The sequence below is a fragment of the Lepisosteus oculatus genome, chromosome 9 (assembly GCF_040954835.1).
Source record: "Lepisosteus oculatus isolate fLepOcu1 chromosome 9, fLepOcu1.hap2, whole genome shotgun sequence".
In the NCBI taxonomy this organism is placed as follows: domain Eukaryota; kingdom Metazoa; phylum Chordata; class Actinopteri; order Semionotiformes; family Lepisosteidae; genus Lepisosteus; species Lepisosteus oculatus.
Genome location: NC_090704.1, coordinates 46,976,464 through 46,993,772, shown reverse-complemented (window position 1 = coordinate 46,993,772; position 17,309 = coordinate 46,976,464). Strand labels below are relative to the sequence as shown.

General features: G+C 55.2%; 1 protein-coding gene across 3 annotated transcripts; it reads left to right on the top strand.

Moving 5' to 3' along the window:
- The first annotated feature begins 760 nt into the window (after positions 1–760).
- Positions 761–14,410, top strand: card14 (caspase recruitment domain family, member 14). 3 transcript variants are annotated; one of them, XM_069194673.1, is made up of 21 exons: positions 763–876; positions 3,495–3,704; positions 3,960–4,097; positions 4,806–5,131; positions 5,619–5,777; positions 6,093–6,212; positions 6,489–6,614; positions 6,704–6,856; positions 6,945–7,070; positions 7,171–7,274; positions 7,798–7,871; positions 8,096–8,156; positions 8,464–8,659; positions 9,631–9,757; positions 10,287–10,524; positions 11,286–11,349; positions 11,658–11,778; positions 12,043–12,207; positions 12,341–12,459; positions 12,731–12,846; positions 13,581–14,410. In XM_069194673.1, the coding sequence occupies exons 2-21, from the start codon at positions 3,515–3,517 to the stop codon at positions 13,786–13,788; spliced, it is 2,931 nt and encodes a 976-aa protein (XP_069050774.1). In that variant the 5' UTR covers positions 763–876; positions 3,495–3,514; the 3' UTR covers positions 13,789–14,410. The 3 variants fall into 3 exon arrangements, with proteins under 3 accessions (XP_069050776.1, XP_069050774.1, XP_069050775.1); XM_069194674.1 differs by lacking the exon at positions 763–876 and adding an exon at positions 2,464–2,765; XM_069194675.1 differs by lacking the exon at positions 13,581–14,410 and having other exon boundaries at positions 761–876; positions 12,343–12,459; positions 12,731–12,819.
- Positions 14,411–17,309: the final 2,899 nt, after the last annotated feature.

Here is a 17,309-nt window from a genome sequence, read left to right as displayed (position 1 = left end):
GCTGTATCACACACAGCCGTGGAAATTAGTCTCGTCTCTGCGAGTGGAAGGCGGTACCTCAGGGAAACACGCCAGAGTCCGCCCGCGGAGCAGATGCTTCACTGTCATAACATACTAATATTATGAACACGTGCTCAAGATTTTAACCTTTTTTTCGATTTTATAGAAATCAATAGATATCAGATACTGAATTGGTTTCCTTATGGAGGATCCTTCTGTATTTCACAGCTGAATGAATTCTCCAGTTCAGGCAAAAGGGTCCGTCTGTAACTAGGAAGACGGCTCATGTGAACAGCATGGAGACGTGTCAATGTCCCGCTCACAGGTTTCTGTTCCTGCAGGAAACGGGGTCTCGGAAAGTAGCTTCCACCCAAGAAACAAATGTGAATCCCTAAAGAATTGATATTGAATTAATCTGTAGTTTATATAGCGCCTTTCAAAGAAGCTAGCCTTCACAAGATGGTGTGTCATTGTTCCTTTTCTCTCTGGAAAGTGATGCCCGAGTATTTCCGTGCATCATTAGAACAGGAGGCGCGGCCCAGGCACGGCTGTGATTCAAGAATTTTAACAATTTAAATTATTCCTGGAATACCTCTCGCGTAAACAGGAAAGGGATTTTTTCTCCAGAAGAAACAGTGCCGTGACGCAGTGCCTTCCTGCGTGAGCCCTTTACCCCAGGTGATATTTATCCAAACCTGTTCGTGCTGTTGGACGCCTCTGGAAAGACGGGGGTGTGGGGGCGGGGCCCCGCAGGGAGGCCCCGCCCCTCCGCTCATACAGCTGCAGCGGCCGCCCGCCCGTCTGTCTCACCTGCGCTGCGCACCTGTCCGCCTGTCCGGCCGCTTCACTCATCCACTCACCTGTCCGAGCGCTAAGGTAAGTGGAGACGCCAAAAAAAAACCCTAAAATGTTGCTGTAACGATCGTTGCTTTCATCTGAGATAAATCGCAGAGTACTGTTGTTGAATTGTGTATCTCTTGGTCAAAGGTCAGATTATCGCTTGAAACGCTGAAAGGGTTGATTCCGGAAAGGGAATTCTCCTGAGAGGGCGAAATGTCAGTGTGCCCGGCTCCTGGGCAGCGTGCTGTTGGCGGAAAGGAGGACAGCTTGACAGTAGCGGACACCTTTCTGTTGCGCTGATCTGTTACAATAAAATCAGGGTAGAGCTGTGGCTCTGGAAGGGCACGCGTGCGCGCACAGGCGCTGCTCGGACCTGGGACCCCCCGGAGTCCCCGGGCCGCGGTCTGCGCTGCGTCGTACGGCTGGGGCCCGTCCCCTTCCTGGTGTCCGGGAAATGGTTCTGGTTGGGAGTTTCGACGGCCCCGCGCGCCGCGCCGTCAACACTGGGATCACAGCCGTGGGAGGGAGCGCGCGCTGCATCCGGCAGCTCCACGCGTGGCGGTGCGCGGGGAATCCGCGTCCTGCGCGTCTCGGACCGTCCAGTCCGCTGCGCTGCGGTCATCTGCTGCGACCGGCTCCTTCGTGGCTATAGCGACTGATTATTAATGGCCGATTAATTAAGGAGTGGGGTGAAGGGAGCTCCGTTCCGGGACTGGGCCGGAGCGGAAGACGCGTCGCCCTGCACTCCCCCAGAAAGATGTGCAGCGGGGCAGAAGAGCCATCGCAGCCCTTACACCGTCCAGAGCTGTTCAATTCAGAGTTTAGCGCAGGTGCTGCAGGGCCCTCTGGTAGATGATGAGCAGACTGGGCTGCAGTGAGAGGGCGCGCTGCCCCCCTGGCTCAGGCGAGAGGCTCACCGTGCGGAAAGCCAGCGCTGTCGGATACAGACAGTTATTTCATTACCACGGGGCTCTGTGAAGTAAACTCCCTGCTGGAGAGCACCAGCGATGCCAGATTAGCCTTAGCAGAGCTGAGCCCTGAGTGTGACAGTGGGAGACAGTGGGAGGCTGAGGGGGCACTAGCGACGGGTCTCTCTTGTGTCTGGAACATACCAGTGCAGTGCAGTTACTGATCCAGTGAAACTGCCCAAGCGATCGAGGGACAGTTCCAGCCCGGGCTGTCGCTTGCTTGTGGGCAGGAGTCAGGTTACGCCATCACACCCGTGTATTCCTGTAAAACTGAATTAAAACAAGACTTCGTTTCCGTGTTGAGATTCCTGTCATACCACAGGAGAGAGCACTTCATGGAGAGGCTGTCATGAAGAAGGAGATCAAAAGCTGCAGATTAGCTATTGAGACCAGCAGGTACAGAGCCGAGTGCTGAACCGTGACTGGGGACCCAGCAGCACAGCCGAAAGACTGAGACTCATGCCTTCTTGCAGTGAGAGAGGCCGTCCCAGAGACAGGCAGAGCAGAGCACACCCTGCTGCTGGGCTGTGTAGGACAGAAGAGAGGGGAGCAGGGACAGGTGGAGACAGGTGGAGACCGGGGGAGCAGGGACAGGTGGAGACAGGCGGAGACCGGGGGAAACAGGGACAGGTGGAGACCGAGGGAAACAGGGACAGGTGGAGACAGGCGGAGACCAGGGGGAACAGGGACAGGTGGAGACAGGCGGAGACCAGGGGGAGCAGGACTGTGGTCTGCAGTAGGTGGAGCTGGAACACAGAGGGAGCAGTGCAGAGACAGGCCAAGGGCGTGGCAGGGGAGATACGGTCAGGTGCAAGGAAGAGGGTGAAAACCTGGGGCTGAGGAAGAGCAGGCGAGAAGGAGGGTCCCTCCTGCCTACTGCTGGGCGGAGGAGGACGACTCCTTAGCAACACTGTAAACAGAAAAAACAGGAAGACAGGAGCTCTGTCCTCTTACACAGTGAGTCTGAGCCTTTCAAAAAACAGTATGTTTTTGTTCTAAATGTTTGTAAATGTCTTTCTAATTTGCATTGCTTTGGCAACTTTCTAACATTATAAATACCTAATAATAGGTCAGGCCAATAAGAATCGTTGAATGTGATTCTGAGTGTCTCTGTCTTTCAGAGCTCATCTCTGCTGTGAGCTCTAGAGCAGCCTGTTTATGAAGTTTATCTGCACACGCGTACGAACGTTGGCAGAGCCCCAGCAGAGGGGAAACCGAGACACTGAGCGTTTGTTTACATGGAGTTTATTGAAATACTGTCAACCATAAATCAGTGAATCGCGCAAGAGGCAGTGAGGCGTCATGACGGTGTTTGTAGAGAAATGAGCCCCTGACAGGGAGGCTGCAGTCGGCTAAACAATTCAATTCAATTCAAGGTGCTTTATTAGCATGACCGATGGGTACAATCAGTGTTGCCAAAGCAAATAAAAATAATAAAATTAACATAGAACAAAACAAAAAATAGAAGTAAAATAAAATCTACAGACATGTTACAGACATTTACAACAAAGACATATTATATAATATTGACATAAACATCCGTCTGGCTCTGCAACCTGGCAGGCAGGCTGCCATGCAGTGGGCAGTGCCAGGGAGCTGTGTAACTGGAGCCACTGGGAAGCAGGTGGCCGAACAAGCACCCCTGACATGCCAGCTTCCTCAGGCTCTCGTGTGTGTTTGTCCCAGGCTGCTGGAGGCCAGGGGGCATGTCGGAGCAGAAGGAGCTGGACGAGGAGGCGCTGTGGGAGCTGATCGATGACAACCGGCACTGCGTCTCGCTGGGCGTGCAGCCCTGCCTGCTCATCCCCTACCTGCGGCAGGCGCGCGTGCTGGACGAGCTGGACGAGGACGAGATCCTGCACTGCCTGCAGTTCACTAACCGCTGCATGAAGACCAGTAAGGAGGGCAGAGGGGACAGAGGGAGAGAGATAGTGGGGTTCAGGGGAGAGAGAGCGTGGAGACGGAGAGGGGGGAGAGAGATAGTGGGGTTCAGGGGAGGGAGAGAGTGGAGACAGAGGGGAGAGGCGGACAGCAGTGGTCAAGTGAAGGACATAGGGGCACAGAAAGTGAGGAGAGACAGAAAGAGCTGTATGGGAAAGTTAGAGGAGGGGTGGAGACAGTGTGGCACATTGCTCTGTGTCACCGTTCCAGGTCGCATGCTGGATATCCTGCGGACTCGGGGCCGGAATGGGGCCATTGCCTTCCTGGAGAGCCTGATGATCCACTATCCCAAACTGTACACCAAGATCTCCGGCCGCGAGCCCAGCGACACGCAGTCAGGATTCAGCGGTAAGAGCAGCGCTCTGGACTGGTGTGTGTGAGCAGCAGGACCGGCCCGGCCCGACTCCCTACGCTCTGGACTGGTGTGTGTGAGCAGCAGGACCGGCCCGGCCCGACTCCCTACACTCTGGACTGGTGTGTGTGAGCAGCAGGACCGGCCCGGCCCGGCACGACTCTGGACTGGTGTGTGTGAGCAGCAGAACCGGCCCGGCCCGGCCCGACTCCCTACACTCTGGACTGGTGTGTGTGAGCAGCAGAACCGGCCCGGCCCGGCCCGACTCCCTACACTCTGGACTGGTGTGTGTGAGCAGCAGAACTGGCCCGGCCCGGCACGACTCCCTACACTCTGGACTGGTGTGTGAGCAGCAGAACCGGCCCGGCCCGACTCCCTACGCTCTGGACTGGTGTGTGTGAGCAGCAGGACCGGCCCGGCCCGACTCCCCGCGCTCTGGACTGGTGTGTGTGAGCAGCAGGACCGGCCCGGCCCGACTCCCCGCGCTCTGGACTGGTGTGTGTGAGCAGCAGGACCGGCCCGGCCCGACTCCCCGCGCTCTGGACTGGTGTGTGTGAGCAGCAGGACCGGCCCGGCCCGACTCCCCGCGCTCTGGACTGGTGTGTGTGAGCAGCAGGACCGGCCCGGCCCGACTCCCTGCGCTCTGGACTGGTGTGTGTGAGCAGCAGGACCGGCCCGGCCTGACTCCCTGCGCTGTCCCGCAGGTCTGATGGAGAACTCGGAGCTGACGGAGTACCTGGTGCGGGCCGTCACAGGGATGCAGGAGCAGCTGTGCTCCGTGCGGGCAGAGGCAGGATCTTTGGCGGAGCGCTGCGCGGCGCTGGAGGCGGAGCTGGGGCAGGCGCGCCAGCGGGGGGAGGGGCTGCGCGGGCTGCAGGCGGAGCACGCCCGCCTGCGCCGCGACTACGCCACGCTGCACCGCGACCTGCTGCGGCTGAAGGACGAGAAGTGCGACCTGTGCACCCGCTTCACCGCCGCTGTGGAGGAGAACTCTGTGGTCGCCGCGCGCTGCCGCGACCTGCAGCTGGAGGTAGGATCTGTCCCGGGGCAGCTCCGTCCTGTCCTGTCCTCCGTTACCTGTGCAGCTTGACCCGTCACAAAACTGGGGGAACATCTGTAAAGCGTCCACACGCTGACCCTGGCCTGACCCTGCCTTGACCCTGCCCTGACCTTGACCTGACACTACCCTGACCCTGGCCTGACCCTGCCCTGACCTTGACCTGACACTACCCTGACCCTGGCCTGACCCTGCCCTGACCTTGACCTGACACTACCCTGACCCTGGACTGACCCTGCCCTGACCTTGACCTGACACTACCCTGACCCTGGCCTGACCCTGCCCTGACCCTAGGGCAGAATTAGACCCTGTGAGTCGGACACTTAGAAACAAGGTGAAAAGCCTGGGTGTCGGGGTGGTGTGGGGGTGGGAGAGGCAGTGGTGTGGGGGTCTGTCACTGCCTGCAGGTGCTGTGCTTCACTCCATGAGCCCAGCTGCTGTCTGTGCTGCGGTGCTGCAGGTGTACCAGCTGAAGTTCGAGCTGCAGAAGGCCATGAAAGAGACTGACTTCGAGAGGAAGAAGTCGCTGAGGTCCTGCAGTTCCGGAGAGATCTTGCAGCTGCGGGAGGAGGCGGCCATGCTGCGCCAGAGGCTGGCGAAGGCCGAGAAATTCAGCCCGGTAAGACTCCTGCAAGTAGCACAGAATTCACAGGCCATAGAGGACACAGGCACCGCACAGAGCTCACAGAGCTCACAGGCCACAGAGGACACAGGCACCGCACAGAGCTCACAGAGCTCACAGGCCACAGAGGACACAGGCACCGCACAGAGCTCACAGGCCACAGAGGACACAGGCACCGCACAGAGCTCTGCAGACCATCAGGGAATACTCAACACTGGTTCTGCAGCACACATAACACCACATCCTATCTTCTCAGCTGTGGCAAAGTTTTCATTTAGTCAATATCCTTCTCTCCCGGCTCTGTGTCCCCAGGCTCGGGAGGACATCCTGGAGACAGACCTGGAGGAGGCTCTGGACGGGCGCTGTGAGCTCATGGAGCAAATCCACTGTCTGAGGGAGGAACACGACAGGCTGGTCAGCGAGCATGAAGAGGTAGAGCACCCCGCCCACTGTCTTACTGTCTCACTGCCTCACTGTCTCACTATCTCACTGCAGCCCTGCCTCACTGCCTCACAGTCTCACTGCCTCAATACAGCCCTGCCTCACTCACTGCAACCCTGCCTCACTTCCTCCCTTGAGCCCTGCCTCACTGCCTCAAATGCCTCACAGTCTCACTGCCTCAATACAACCCTGCCTCACTTCCTCCCTTGAGCCCTGCCTCACTGCCTCCCTGCAGCCCTGCCTCAGGTTTGCTCTGTCCCCCTGCAGCTGCTGGAGCAGAAGGAGAGCCTGGCTCTCCAGGCCCAGAAGCTGACTCTGGACTGTGAGATGTACCAGCAGAAGAGCGCAGTGATGCAAGCCCAGCTGCGTGACCTGCAAGCGGAGAGAGACCAGGTGAGTGCAGCTATGTTGTGTCCCTCTGTCTGATTGCTGGCGCCACAGTGCACTCACCTGTCCCTGCGGCCCCCGTGTCCCTGCCACAGGCTTACCTGGCCCGGGACGATGCGCAGGCCCAGATCGCCAAGAGCCTGTCGGAGAAGGACGCCCTCCGGCTTCAGGTGGTGGAACTGCAGGATCAGCTGTTCACCCTGCAGACGCAGCAAGCCCAGCGGGACGAGGAGAGAGAGGAGGAGAGGGTAAGAAAGAAGAGCAGAGGGCAGAGGGGGCATCAAGGAGGACAGGAGGGTCCTCATGTTGCCTGTCTGTGTCGTTATGCTTCTGCAGCGCAGGACCTCCAGCAGCAGCTCTCCTTGGCAGGACACCCTGGTCCTGGACGCCCCACCTGGCCGGGCCAAGCTGTGCCGGATGAACGCAATCGGCAGTGAGGCTGTGCAGTGCCACAGCCTGGAGGTGTGTGTACCAGCAGGTCTCTCTCTTTGCCTGCGAGGCCGTGCTTCTCAGTAAGGCTTCTGTGTCACCGAGGTATTACAAAGATTGTTTCTGCTGGCAGGACTGTGACGAGCCTCTGTGCAGTTTCGGGTCCCAGAAGGCTGAGCCCCCCAGCTCTGAGTCTCTGCGCCGCAGAGAGGAGGAGCTCCAGCACAACAGAGAGAGGTGGGGGCGGGGCTGCACACTGAGTGACAGGGCGAGGGAAAGCCTGTATGGTGATGTAGGGAGGGGCCACGGGTCAGGGAAGGGGCTAGTTATTGATCTGCTAGTGCAGGGAAACTGAGAACATCACACCATGAATGGGGAACTTCATTTCACATCTGATCTTAAGTACTGAACCAAGTTGAATTTTAAAGAAAAGAAGTGAAATTATTTGTTTTCTTTTATTCAACTTGTGAATTGAAAAAGCCCAGCAAGACTGGAGTTGTCCATGGCTGGTCTGCATTAAGACAAGGGAGGGAAAGAAACTGACAGCTGGATTTTTAAAGAGATGCAAGATAAAACACTTTGACTTTCTGGAGAGTTATGGCTTTGCAAACTTAGAAAACCCAGCCCAAAGAGAGAAACCGAAAGATGAGAGGTGGAGAAAAGGGGACTCTGATTAGGAGGCCAAAACTTTTTTAAACCGCACAGGGTCCTGAAGTTCACTCACAATCTGTTTGTCTGCCTGTCGGTCTGCCCCCCACAGCTCTCAGCTGGGCTCCTGGGACTGTCTCCCCTCTGCCCTGGACATGGAAAACGAATATGTCTTTGTGTCCGAAGGTACCTCAGCCTGCACCCCTGACCTTTGACTTTTCCTGTGCTTTCACTAACTAAGCAAGGGCCCATGAACTCATGTTGTTAGTCTCCTTAAAGGAAATTATTAATAAGCTCCTGCTGATTAATTGTCATTTGCATCTATAAACTGTGCTCAAGTGAAGCAGCCCCCCGGAGTCCAGGGGTACGGGGACGTGGTGAAAGCTGTGGTGGCTGTGTGTGTTTTTCAGAGCCTGAGCCCACAGCAGCAGAGCCGCCCCTGCCCTCCCCAGACAGCAGGCCGAGCGATGGGTAAGGCTCCGAGAAGCTCACAACACAGGAGGCACGAGCTCGGGGCATCCATAGACGTGCAAATGAACAACACGCACTGCCCTCCTGCACGTGCTTCCTGAGCACACACCACTGATACCCCCAGGCCACGAGCAGCAGGCTCCCTCTTACAGTCGCTCTGCTCCTGTGTTGTATTGCCCTGGTAGAAGAGACAGGTTCAGTGCCCAACGATCAACACACACCCAAGAGTGGCCCCTTTTTGCAACCGGATGTACAAGCTGTACAAGCTGAAAAGCCAGCCTGCTCACGGCTCCCCGTCTCCTTGCAGAATCTTCATGGAGCGCATGCGCCCCCAGGCCCTGCGCCATCACAGCCACGTGACAACCATCTCCTTCCAGGGGGAGGCGCTGCTGAGCCAGCTGCAAGTGGTGGGGGGGAACGAGACCGGCGTGTTCGTGCACTGTGTGACGGAGGGGTCGGCGGCACACAGTGTGGGCATTCGTCCTGGCACCCAGATAATGGCAGTGAGTGGCGCCCAGTCCGACCACAGTGCAGTGCGGTTTGTTGTACTGGGGAGTCCTGAGACGCCCCAGTCTAGCAGGTTATAGGCCACCTCTCAATCACCCCCTTCTACAAACCTGGAACAATCGCACTGTGAGTCAAGAGGTAACAAAAGTGATTTAGAGATCATGTGAAACAACAATCAGCACCCTTCAGCCATTAAGGACCAGAGTCCCTGAACTGGAAAGAATACCTGCTTAACTGGCCAGTGACTTCCTAGTGTTCCTACTCACTGATGAACCAGTGATTTAGGGGGACCTGTACAAACATCTGGACTGGGGACAGGCCTGTTGTCTGCAACACCTCCCTATATTACAAAATAAGCAAGACAAACATGACAAAACAGAGGAGGCAATTCAGCCCATCTATTTGATTTGTTATTTATTAGCTAAGTCCTCCTATTCCTCCTTGGTTTATGGAATAGTCACTCATCCGTGTCATAGCTTTTCCAGGGATGAGATTCGCAGTCTGGCTGGGTGACCTCCTTTTAAGCAGTTATTCCCAATGAGAACCTCACAGTTTATACATACTGTAAAATGAAATTGAAATCACAACTGCAGGTCAGCAGATCAACCCAAGTACTCACAAGGTGAGTGTTAGTTTTGCACACTGCTACACTGCACAGGCAGCGATACAAGCTTGACAGCAAAAAGTACCTGCAGAGGACGACCCAATGACACACAGACCCACTGACACTGAGACACAACATACTGACCGGCTCACGCTGAGACGCAGGTGCTCACAGCGCTGACCGGCTCACGCTGAGACGCAGGTGCTCACAGCGCTGACCGGCTCACGCTGAGACGCAGGTGCTCACAGCGCTGACCGGCTCACGCTGAGACGCAGGTGCTCACAGCGCTGACCGGCTCACGCTGAGACGCAGGTGCTCACAGCGCTGACCCGCTCACGCTGAGACACAGGTGCTGTCTCCCAGGTGGAGTGTCAGCAGCAGCAGCAGGTGTTCCAGGCCGTGCTGGAGGACTCCACCATGGAGGAGGCGCTGTGGGCCCTCAGGCAGGTCCGCGGCTTCTGCTGCCTGTCACTGCGGCCCAACCAGGAGGGTAAGGCTGGGGTGCGAGAGGGGGCGCGGCGTGCTGGCTGCAGTGAGGATTGTGTTACAGCGGCCTGCAGCACTTGTCAACAGACACACTTCAGGGGAATTAGCTCTCTAGATTAGAGGAGAAGGGTTTGCAATCCAAACTCTCGCGTGCTGGAGTGTCACTGGGGTGAGCTGCTGAATGAAGACTCTTGCTCTGCGCTTCTCTGTGCCATCGAGAGCTTGAATGTGCTCAGGCCTCTGCAGGCTGCTTGGCACAGTGTCCTGCTGGACACGATTTGAATTCAGTTGCTGGCGCTGTGCTGTCGCAGCTGTGAGCTCTGGCGTGACTGCACGCCCCTCAGAAAGAGGACAGCAGTGAAGCCCAGCCTCCTCCGCTCTGATATTGAGCCCGAGCCCAAGCCAAAAAGCTCCGGCCCATGATAAGTGCCCGAAATGCGGAGTGTCTTCACTCTGTGCGCCCCGCCAGCATCCCCAGAACCAGCGTGCTGGCACCTCTTCTCTGACTCTCCCTCCCTCTCCCTCTCTGCCAGGGTACCACAAGCTGCTCGGCCAGCTCCAGAGTGGCCAGGTGACCTCGGGAGACTCCTTCTATGTGCGGGTGAACGTCTCCCTGTCGCGGGGCTGTGCGGGGGGGCTGGCAGTGCAGTGCAATGACATCGTGCATGTGACCAACACCCGCTACCGCTCCGACGGCACCTGGCATGCGAGCCGCACCCACCCCTGCCAGCTCCGAGACCTGGAATCGGGGGCGCTGCCCAACTACTACAGGTACTACAGGTGCCTCCGGTCCATTCCTGATGACATCACAGACTCCCGATGTGACATCAGACATCGGAGACTCCTGATGTGCTTGTATCCGCGTGGAGATTGCATGTTCTTCAGTTCAATTCAAGATGCTTTATTGGCATGACCAATAAATAAATCAGTGTTGCCAAAGCAAAACAAACACAATTAACATAAAATCTACAGACTTTTACAATATAGACACATTATAATACACTTACATACAAACATTTGGAACATTATTGAGAGACAGGCTCACTGTTCCTCAGGCTGGGACAGTTCTTATTTACAATATCGATTTAGAATATTGCGTACAGTTTTGGGGCAGCACAGTGGTGCAGTAGTGAGCACTGCTGCCTCTCCTGGATTCAGTTCCAGGACTGTGGAGCTGTCTGTGTGGAGTTTGTATGTTCTTCTGGTCTCTTCACATGGGTTTCCTGTCACAGTCCAAAGACATACCGGATGTTGGTGGGTTAATAGGCTTCTGGGAAAATTGACCCTGGTGTGAGTGTGTGTCTGTGTGTGTGCTCTGCTGACTGGCATCCCATCCAGGGGGTATCCTGCCTCGTGTCCAGTGCTTGCTGGTAAAGGCCATGGCTCCCCTGAGACTCTGGATTGGAAGAGACAGCTTGAAAGGGTGGAAGTACCAAAAGAGACAATCAGGAGGATCACTTGCGACTCTGCAGTAAAGAGGACGAGACACTAAGACATGCTGCCTAGTCAGCTGCTGTGGGTTTCCTTTGCAGAGCCCAGCGCCTGCTGATCAGAGCCATTGAGGACCTGGCCTTCCAACACCTGCCGTCTCGCCGGGTGAGTAGAGCTGCAGGGACAGGCTGGTGGACACACAGCCACTGACTGACATGAGACTGGTGGACACACAGCCACTGACTGACATGAGACTGGTGGACACACAGCCACTGACTGACATGAGACTGATGGACACACAGCCACTGACTGACATGAGGCTGGTGGACACACAGCCGCTGACTGACTGACCTCAGACAGCTGGACACACAGCTGCTGACCTCAGACAGGTGGACATTAGACACATGAATATACTTGAGCATTGGTACCTTGGTTGAAGAGCTGAGCCCTCACCCCCCTCTCCTCCTCTCCAGACTGACAGGGCTCAGTGCTCGGGGAAACAGAAGGCTGTGAGGATCGTCAGCACGGGCCAGCAGTGCCGGAGCCCACTGTGGGTGCCCAGCAGCCTGGGCGCAGAGCCCCGCCAGCACCCAGGCAAGGCAGCCTCACCTTCAGCTGCGCGCCAGGCGAGCGAGCCTGTTCCAGGCCCCAGCTGCTGCAGCCTCCACTACATCAGACCTCTGGCACAAGAGGAGACTCTGCCCCTGATGAGCTGAAAGACATTAGAACCGCAGGGCAGCTGGTGGCTGTGCCTCTTCTGAAACAGGCCTGCATGCCGCTGTGATGCTGGAGGTGCAGAGTGGGGCTGAAAAGGAGGGCAGATCACTGACAGCTGCTGTTTTGTGCCTTTGTCTGCAGGGGGCAGTGCTGTGAGCTTCAGCTGTGTGAACCTCATGCCCTACACCCTGGTGACCCCCCACCGGCCACCCACTGCGCGCCCCGTCATCATCCTCCCCAGAATCCTCAGCCAAATCCTGAACGACCGGCTGGCCGAAGTGCAGGGCTTCCAGAAGTGCGAGCTGGGTAGGGCGCCCCCTGGTGGATCAGGAGCAGAAAGGGGGGTGGGGTCTGCGCAGGGAGGGGGCAGAGTGTCAGTGGGAGGTCCTGTGCTCTTGCCCACAGTGTTTCTCAGTCTGGCCTGCGTCTCTCCGCCCAGAGCCGCTGCCCGACGGGGACTACGCCTCGCGCCTGCAGAGGGGCGACGTCCTGGAAGAGAGCGAGAACAGCCCTCGGCGCTGCTGCACCGTCCAGGCTGTGGATAAAGCCATGGCACAGGTACCCACCACGGCCCACTGGTACCGGTACCAACACTGACCCACTGGTACTAGTACTGACTTCTGCCCACTAGTACCCCTAGGACAGTACCATAACTGACCCACTTCGATCCACTCGTACCAGTACTGATTTCGACCCATTTGTACAGTACCAACACTGACCCACTGGTACCGGTACTGTCAAAGATCCACAGGTACCGACACGTGAGCGCTGGTACAGGTTCTGACCCAGAGAAGCCTGTCTGAACAGCAGTGTGCTCTCTCTTCTTCAGGGTGCTCACTGCCTGCTGCCCCTGGGGCTGGACTGCATCAGGCGCCTCCACCGTGTGGAGATCTTCCCCATCATCATCTTCATCGTCTCCTCTGAGCGCAGCGCCCGCAGACTCAGGTACAACAGCACATCTGGCCTGCAGCTGTAACCGGCCAGCCCGGGTCCTGGATAGACACAGCCCAGCTGGCCAGCTCTCTCTTTTTAATCTCTGTGTGTCTGTTTGTGTCTGACTGTGTCTCTCTGGGTGTCTGACTGTGTGTCTCTCTGTGTGTCTGACTGTGTCTCTCTGGGTGTCTGACTGTGTGTCTCTCTGTGTGTCTGACTGTGTCTCTCTGTGTGTCTGACTGTGTCTCTCTGGGTGTCTGACTGTGTCTCTCTGGGTGTCTGACTGTGTCTCTCTGGGTGTCTGACTGTGTGTCTCTCTGTGTGTCTCTCTGTGTCTGACTGTGTGTCTCTGGGTGTCTGACTGTGTCTCTCTCTGTGTCTGACTGTGTGTCTCTGGGTGTCTGACTGTGTCTCTCTCTGTGTCTGACTGTGTGTCTGACTGTGTCTCTCTCTGTGTCTGACTGTGTGTCTCTCTGTGTCTGACTGTGTGTCTCTGGGTGTCTGACTGTGTCTCTCTCTGTGTCTGACTGTGTGTCTCTGGGTGTCTGACTGTGTCTCTCTCTGTGTCTGACTGTGTGTCTGACTGTGTCTCTCTCTGTGTCTGACTGTGTCTCTCTGTGTCTGACTGTGTCTCTCTGTGTCTAACTGTGTCTCTCTGTGTCTGACTGTGTCTCTCTGGGTGTCTGACTGTGTCTGACTGTGTGTCTGACTGTGTGTCTGACTGTGTCTCTCTGGGTGTCTGACAGGCACAAACTGCAGCGCCAGGGCTCCTCGGAGGAGCAGCTGCTGGAGTGCTCGCGCTGTGAGGAGCAGCTCCTGGACAAGCTGCCCTGCCTGTACCGCACCATCCTGCCCGACAGCTGGAGCGATAGCGCCGCCCTGCTGGCCCGCCTGCGCAGCACCATCCTGGAGGAGCAGGCCAAGATTGTCTGGGTGGAGAAAGACCTGTGCTGACGAGGGGGGGGCTCTGTGCCAGTACACCAGCACAGAGACGCTCCTCCCCCTGCGTTTAGAGGTCACCCTAAATCTGGGGTTCCCGTCCCTCACTCTGGGACCCCGCTAGTAATTATTATTATTATAACATTATTATTATTAATTCTCGTTCAGGTTGAGCTCTTAATTGAAGTAGCTGCTGGATTAATTAACATCTACATTTCATAAGCTCGTAGCCTGTCAGTGTGGGGCTCCCCAAGGCCGCTGTCCCGTTCTGGGGATCTTTTTAAATCCTCAGCATCTCGGGACAGCAGCAGGCCGTGACTCTGATTGTGGCCAGCAGGACCGCACTGTTAAACCAGGGACCACGTGCCTCCAGAGCAGCTTCTGTCCCCCTGCGGTGCTCATCCTCAGCAGCTCACTGCAGGGCCTTCATACACACCTGCACTCTGCACTTTTTACATTGTCTACCATGTTTTTCTCGGTCTCACTACTACATATTTGTTTATTTTTCCACAACATATTTATTGTTCCGGTCGTCTACAGTGTGTGGTGTTGTCTGTTGTACTGTGTGTCCCGAGAGATCAGCGCCATTAAGAACTACAGTGTACGTGTACATATGGCAATAAACTCCTCTACTGGACTCACTGCAGCCATGACTGGACCACTTCAACCTGCTGGAGTATGAGAACCCCAAACACTGTTTTAGCCACCAACAACACATCTTAAAGTTTCCGGCATCTGGAAAAGAGGCAGAAACACTAATCAATCAGAGAATTAAAGTTCGGTTCAAGAGGAGCCCAGAGCTCAGCGAGAAAGGGAACATCCAGCCCAGCATGCTTTGGGTTTGGACCAGAACCGAAGCCTCCTGTTGCTACACCCCTGTAAATAAATCCCTGTGACGGTACAGTATATTACTGGTTTACTGTTATTAAGCCATTTTGTAATGAATGGTCATTTAAATATTTAGAGCTGCGTTCCGCAATTACATTAGCAAGAGCGGAAGCCCTGCGTGGCCAGTCTGCCCCCTGGTGGCAACGGTAGGGACTGCGCCGTGGCGTGGGCGCCACCGGTAGGGCACGCAGCTGTCTCTTACAGGACTTGAAGGACCCGCTGGCTCTTGTACCGGCTGCAGTATGTGGAAACCTGTCGCACCTGCAGACGTGTGCGTGGTTATATATCTGTCAACGTGGGGAGTAAGTTTCTCAAACTGCCCCGTTGAACTCGGTTGTTCCGGAAAGACGAAGGGGGGTCCGTTCTCACAAAGGACATCACGAGGTTTTATAAACTACATGGCGCCTTCTCTTAAATCTGAAAGTGCTGGAAGTTATTCCCCGTCAGCGTCCACCCTGTTCTCTTCGTCGAGAGAATTCGGATAAGGTGGGAGACAATCTGAGTCTTCAATACTCTTTTCCGACAGCACTTGCAGTATGGATATATATGACATGTACATGATAAACACGCAAAGGTCTGTCCAGTTTGAAGTCGGTACAGCGGTGTCAGGTACCGGACCCGGGTCCGGCCGTGTAGCGCGGTTTGCCAGGGGCCCTGAAAGGCTTCAGGAGACGCTTAGGATAAATTGGACTCCGTGGTCATATTTAACTACCAAACGATACGAATGCTGTAAGATAGAAGCACGGTGCCACCGCCTCGTCTAATAAAACTGTACCCCCAGGCTCCACCGCGTGCGTGTGCCCTTTACCACGAGCGAGTCCGGATCCTCCGAATCGGCACCCAAACCAGCAGAGGACCGGACCGGACCGGACCGGCCTGGGCTGGACACCGGGTCCTGCTGTTTTTAAAATACTTCATTTATAACCATTAACAAAAAACATTTAACATTGAACAAAATATACATACATTGTAAGAATAGTCGGTGGTACTCAACTACTTTACAGAGTTCAACTAAAAATTTCCACGGCTCGTTTAGCTTTCTTATGCTATTTTGAATAGTTTTAACGTAAAATTCAATTTTCTGTTTTTAAATAGGTTATTATTTGGAGAAGACTTTTTTTTCCATTTCATGGACATGGTATCAAACAATAATTAGCAATAGATGTATTATCAATATAAACTTTTTATATCTGGGCGTGTAAAATAAAAGTGTCAAACGCCTTAAACGAAATCTTAATATCTGAAGACCTTAATAAGGAGTCGCTCCAAAACATTTGGGTTTGAATACATTGATCAAACAAATCAGCCAGCCAATCAGCCAGCCAATCAGCCAGCAGCCATATCACCCTGCAACTCACAACTGGCAACCCACTGAAGCTAAGCAGGTGTGAGCCTGGTCAGTACCTGGATGGGAGACCTCCTGGGAAAGACTAAGGTTGCTGCTGGAAGAGGTGTTAGTGGGGCCAGCAGGGGGCGCTCACCCTGTGGTCCATGTGGGTCCTAATGCCCCAGTATAGTGATGGGGACACTATACTGTAAACAGGCGCCGTCCTTCGGATGAGACGTAAAACCGAGGTCCTGACTCTCTGTGGTCATTAAAAATCCCAGGGTGCTTCTCGAAAAGAGTAGGGGTGTACCCCGGTGTCCTGGCCAAATTTCCAATTGGCCCTTACTAATCATGGCCTCCTAATAATCCCCCTCTATGAATTGGCTACATTACTCTGCTCTCCTCCCCACTGATAGCTGGTGTGTGGGGAGCGTTCTGGCGCACTATGGCTGCCGTCGCATCATCCAGGTGGGGCTGCACACTGGTGCTGGTGGAGGGGAGTCCCATTACCTGTAAAGCGCTTTGAGTGGAGTGTCCAGAAAAGCGCTATATAAGTGTAAGCAATTATTATTATTATTAAATGACACCTACTTTCTTTATTCATGTTACAGAATACACATGGATCACCTCAGTCGGGTTTATATCTGGATAATGTTTGTTAACCAGGAAAAATTAATGAATAGTTTTATGAATGCCACTTCTTTAGTTTTATTGGTAAGTTTTCCTACTAGATGACAATTTCTTTTTCCCGCAATGTTATTCATAGCTCAGTTTTGTGCGTCGGTGACGTCAGTCGCTAAACCACTCCAAGAGCTCGGGAACGGACACGTGGGGAAAGGCACAATACGAGCGGCGGCGGGGGTGACGTCATGCGGGTCGGCGTGCTCCGCCGTGCTGCGTGAGGCGGCGCGTGACAAGCGGCTCAGCTGTTCTCGCTGTCACGCGGCCTGTCGCTTCTCACGTGACAGCTTCTCCGGCACAAGCTGGGCGTGACGTCAGAGCGCTTGCAGGAGGGAGGGAGACCGCTTTTCCTCCTCAACAAGAGGGTTTATCCCGACTGTGTGACACCCCCCTCTAGATCACGCTGCACAGCACTTCACGCGGTCCACACGGAATTCCTGCATGTGGAGAAAAGTCAGATGGGATAAGATCTCGGAATTAAAGTTTTTACCCCATACGCCTAGGGAGAGAGAAAAAATTTATTTCCCAATGAACTGAGAAGCTCCACGTTAATTCCGTTGTTCCGTGTCTACGTGCAAACACAGGGATTTAGGCAGGGCGTCGCCAGGGCGCGGGATGTCCCCCAGCAGGTAGCAGTCAG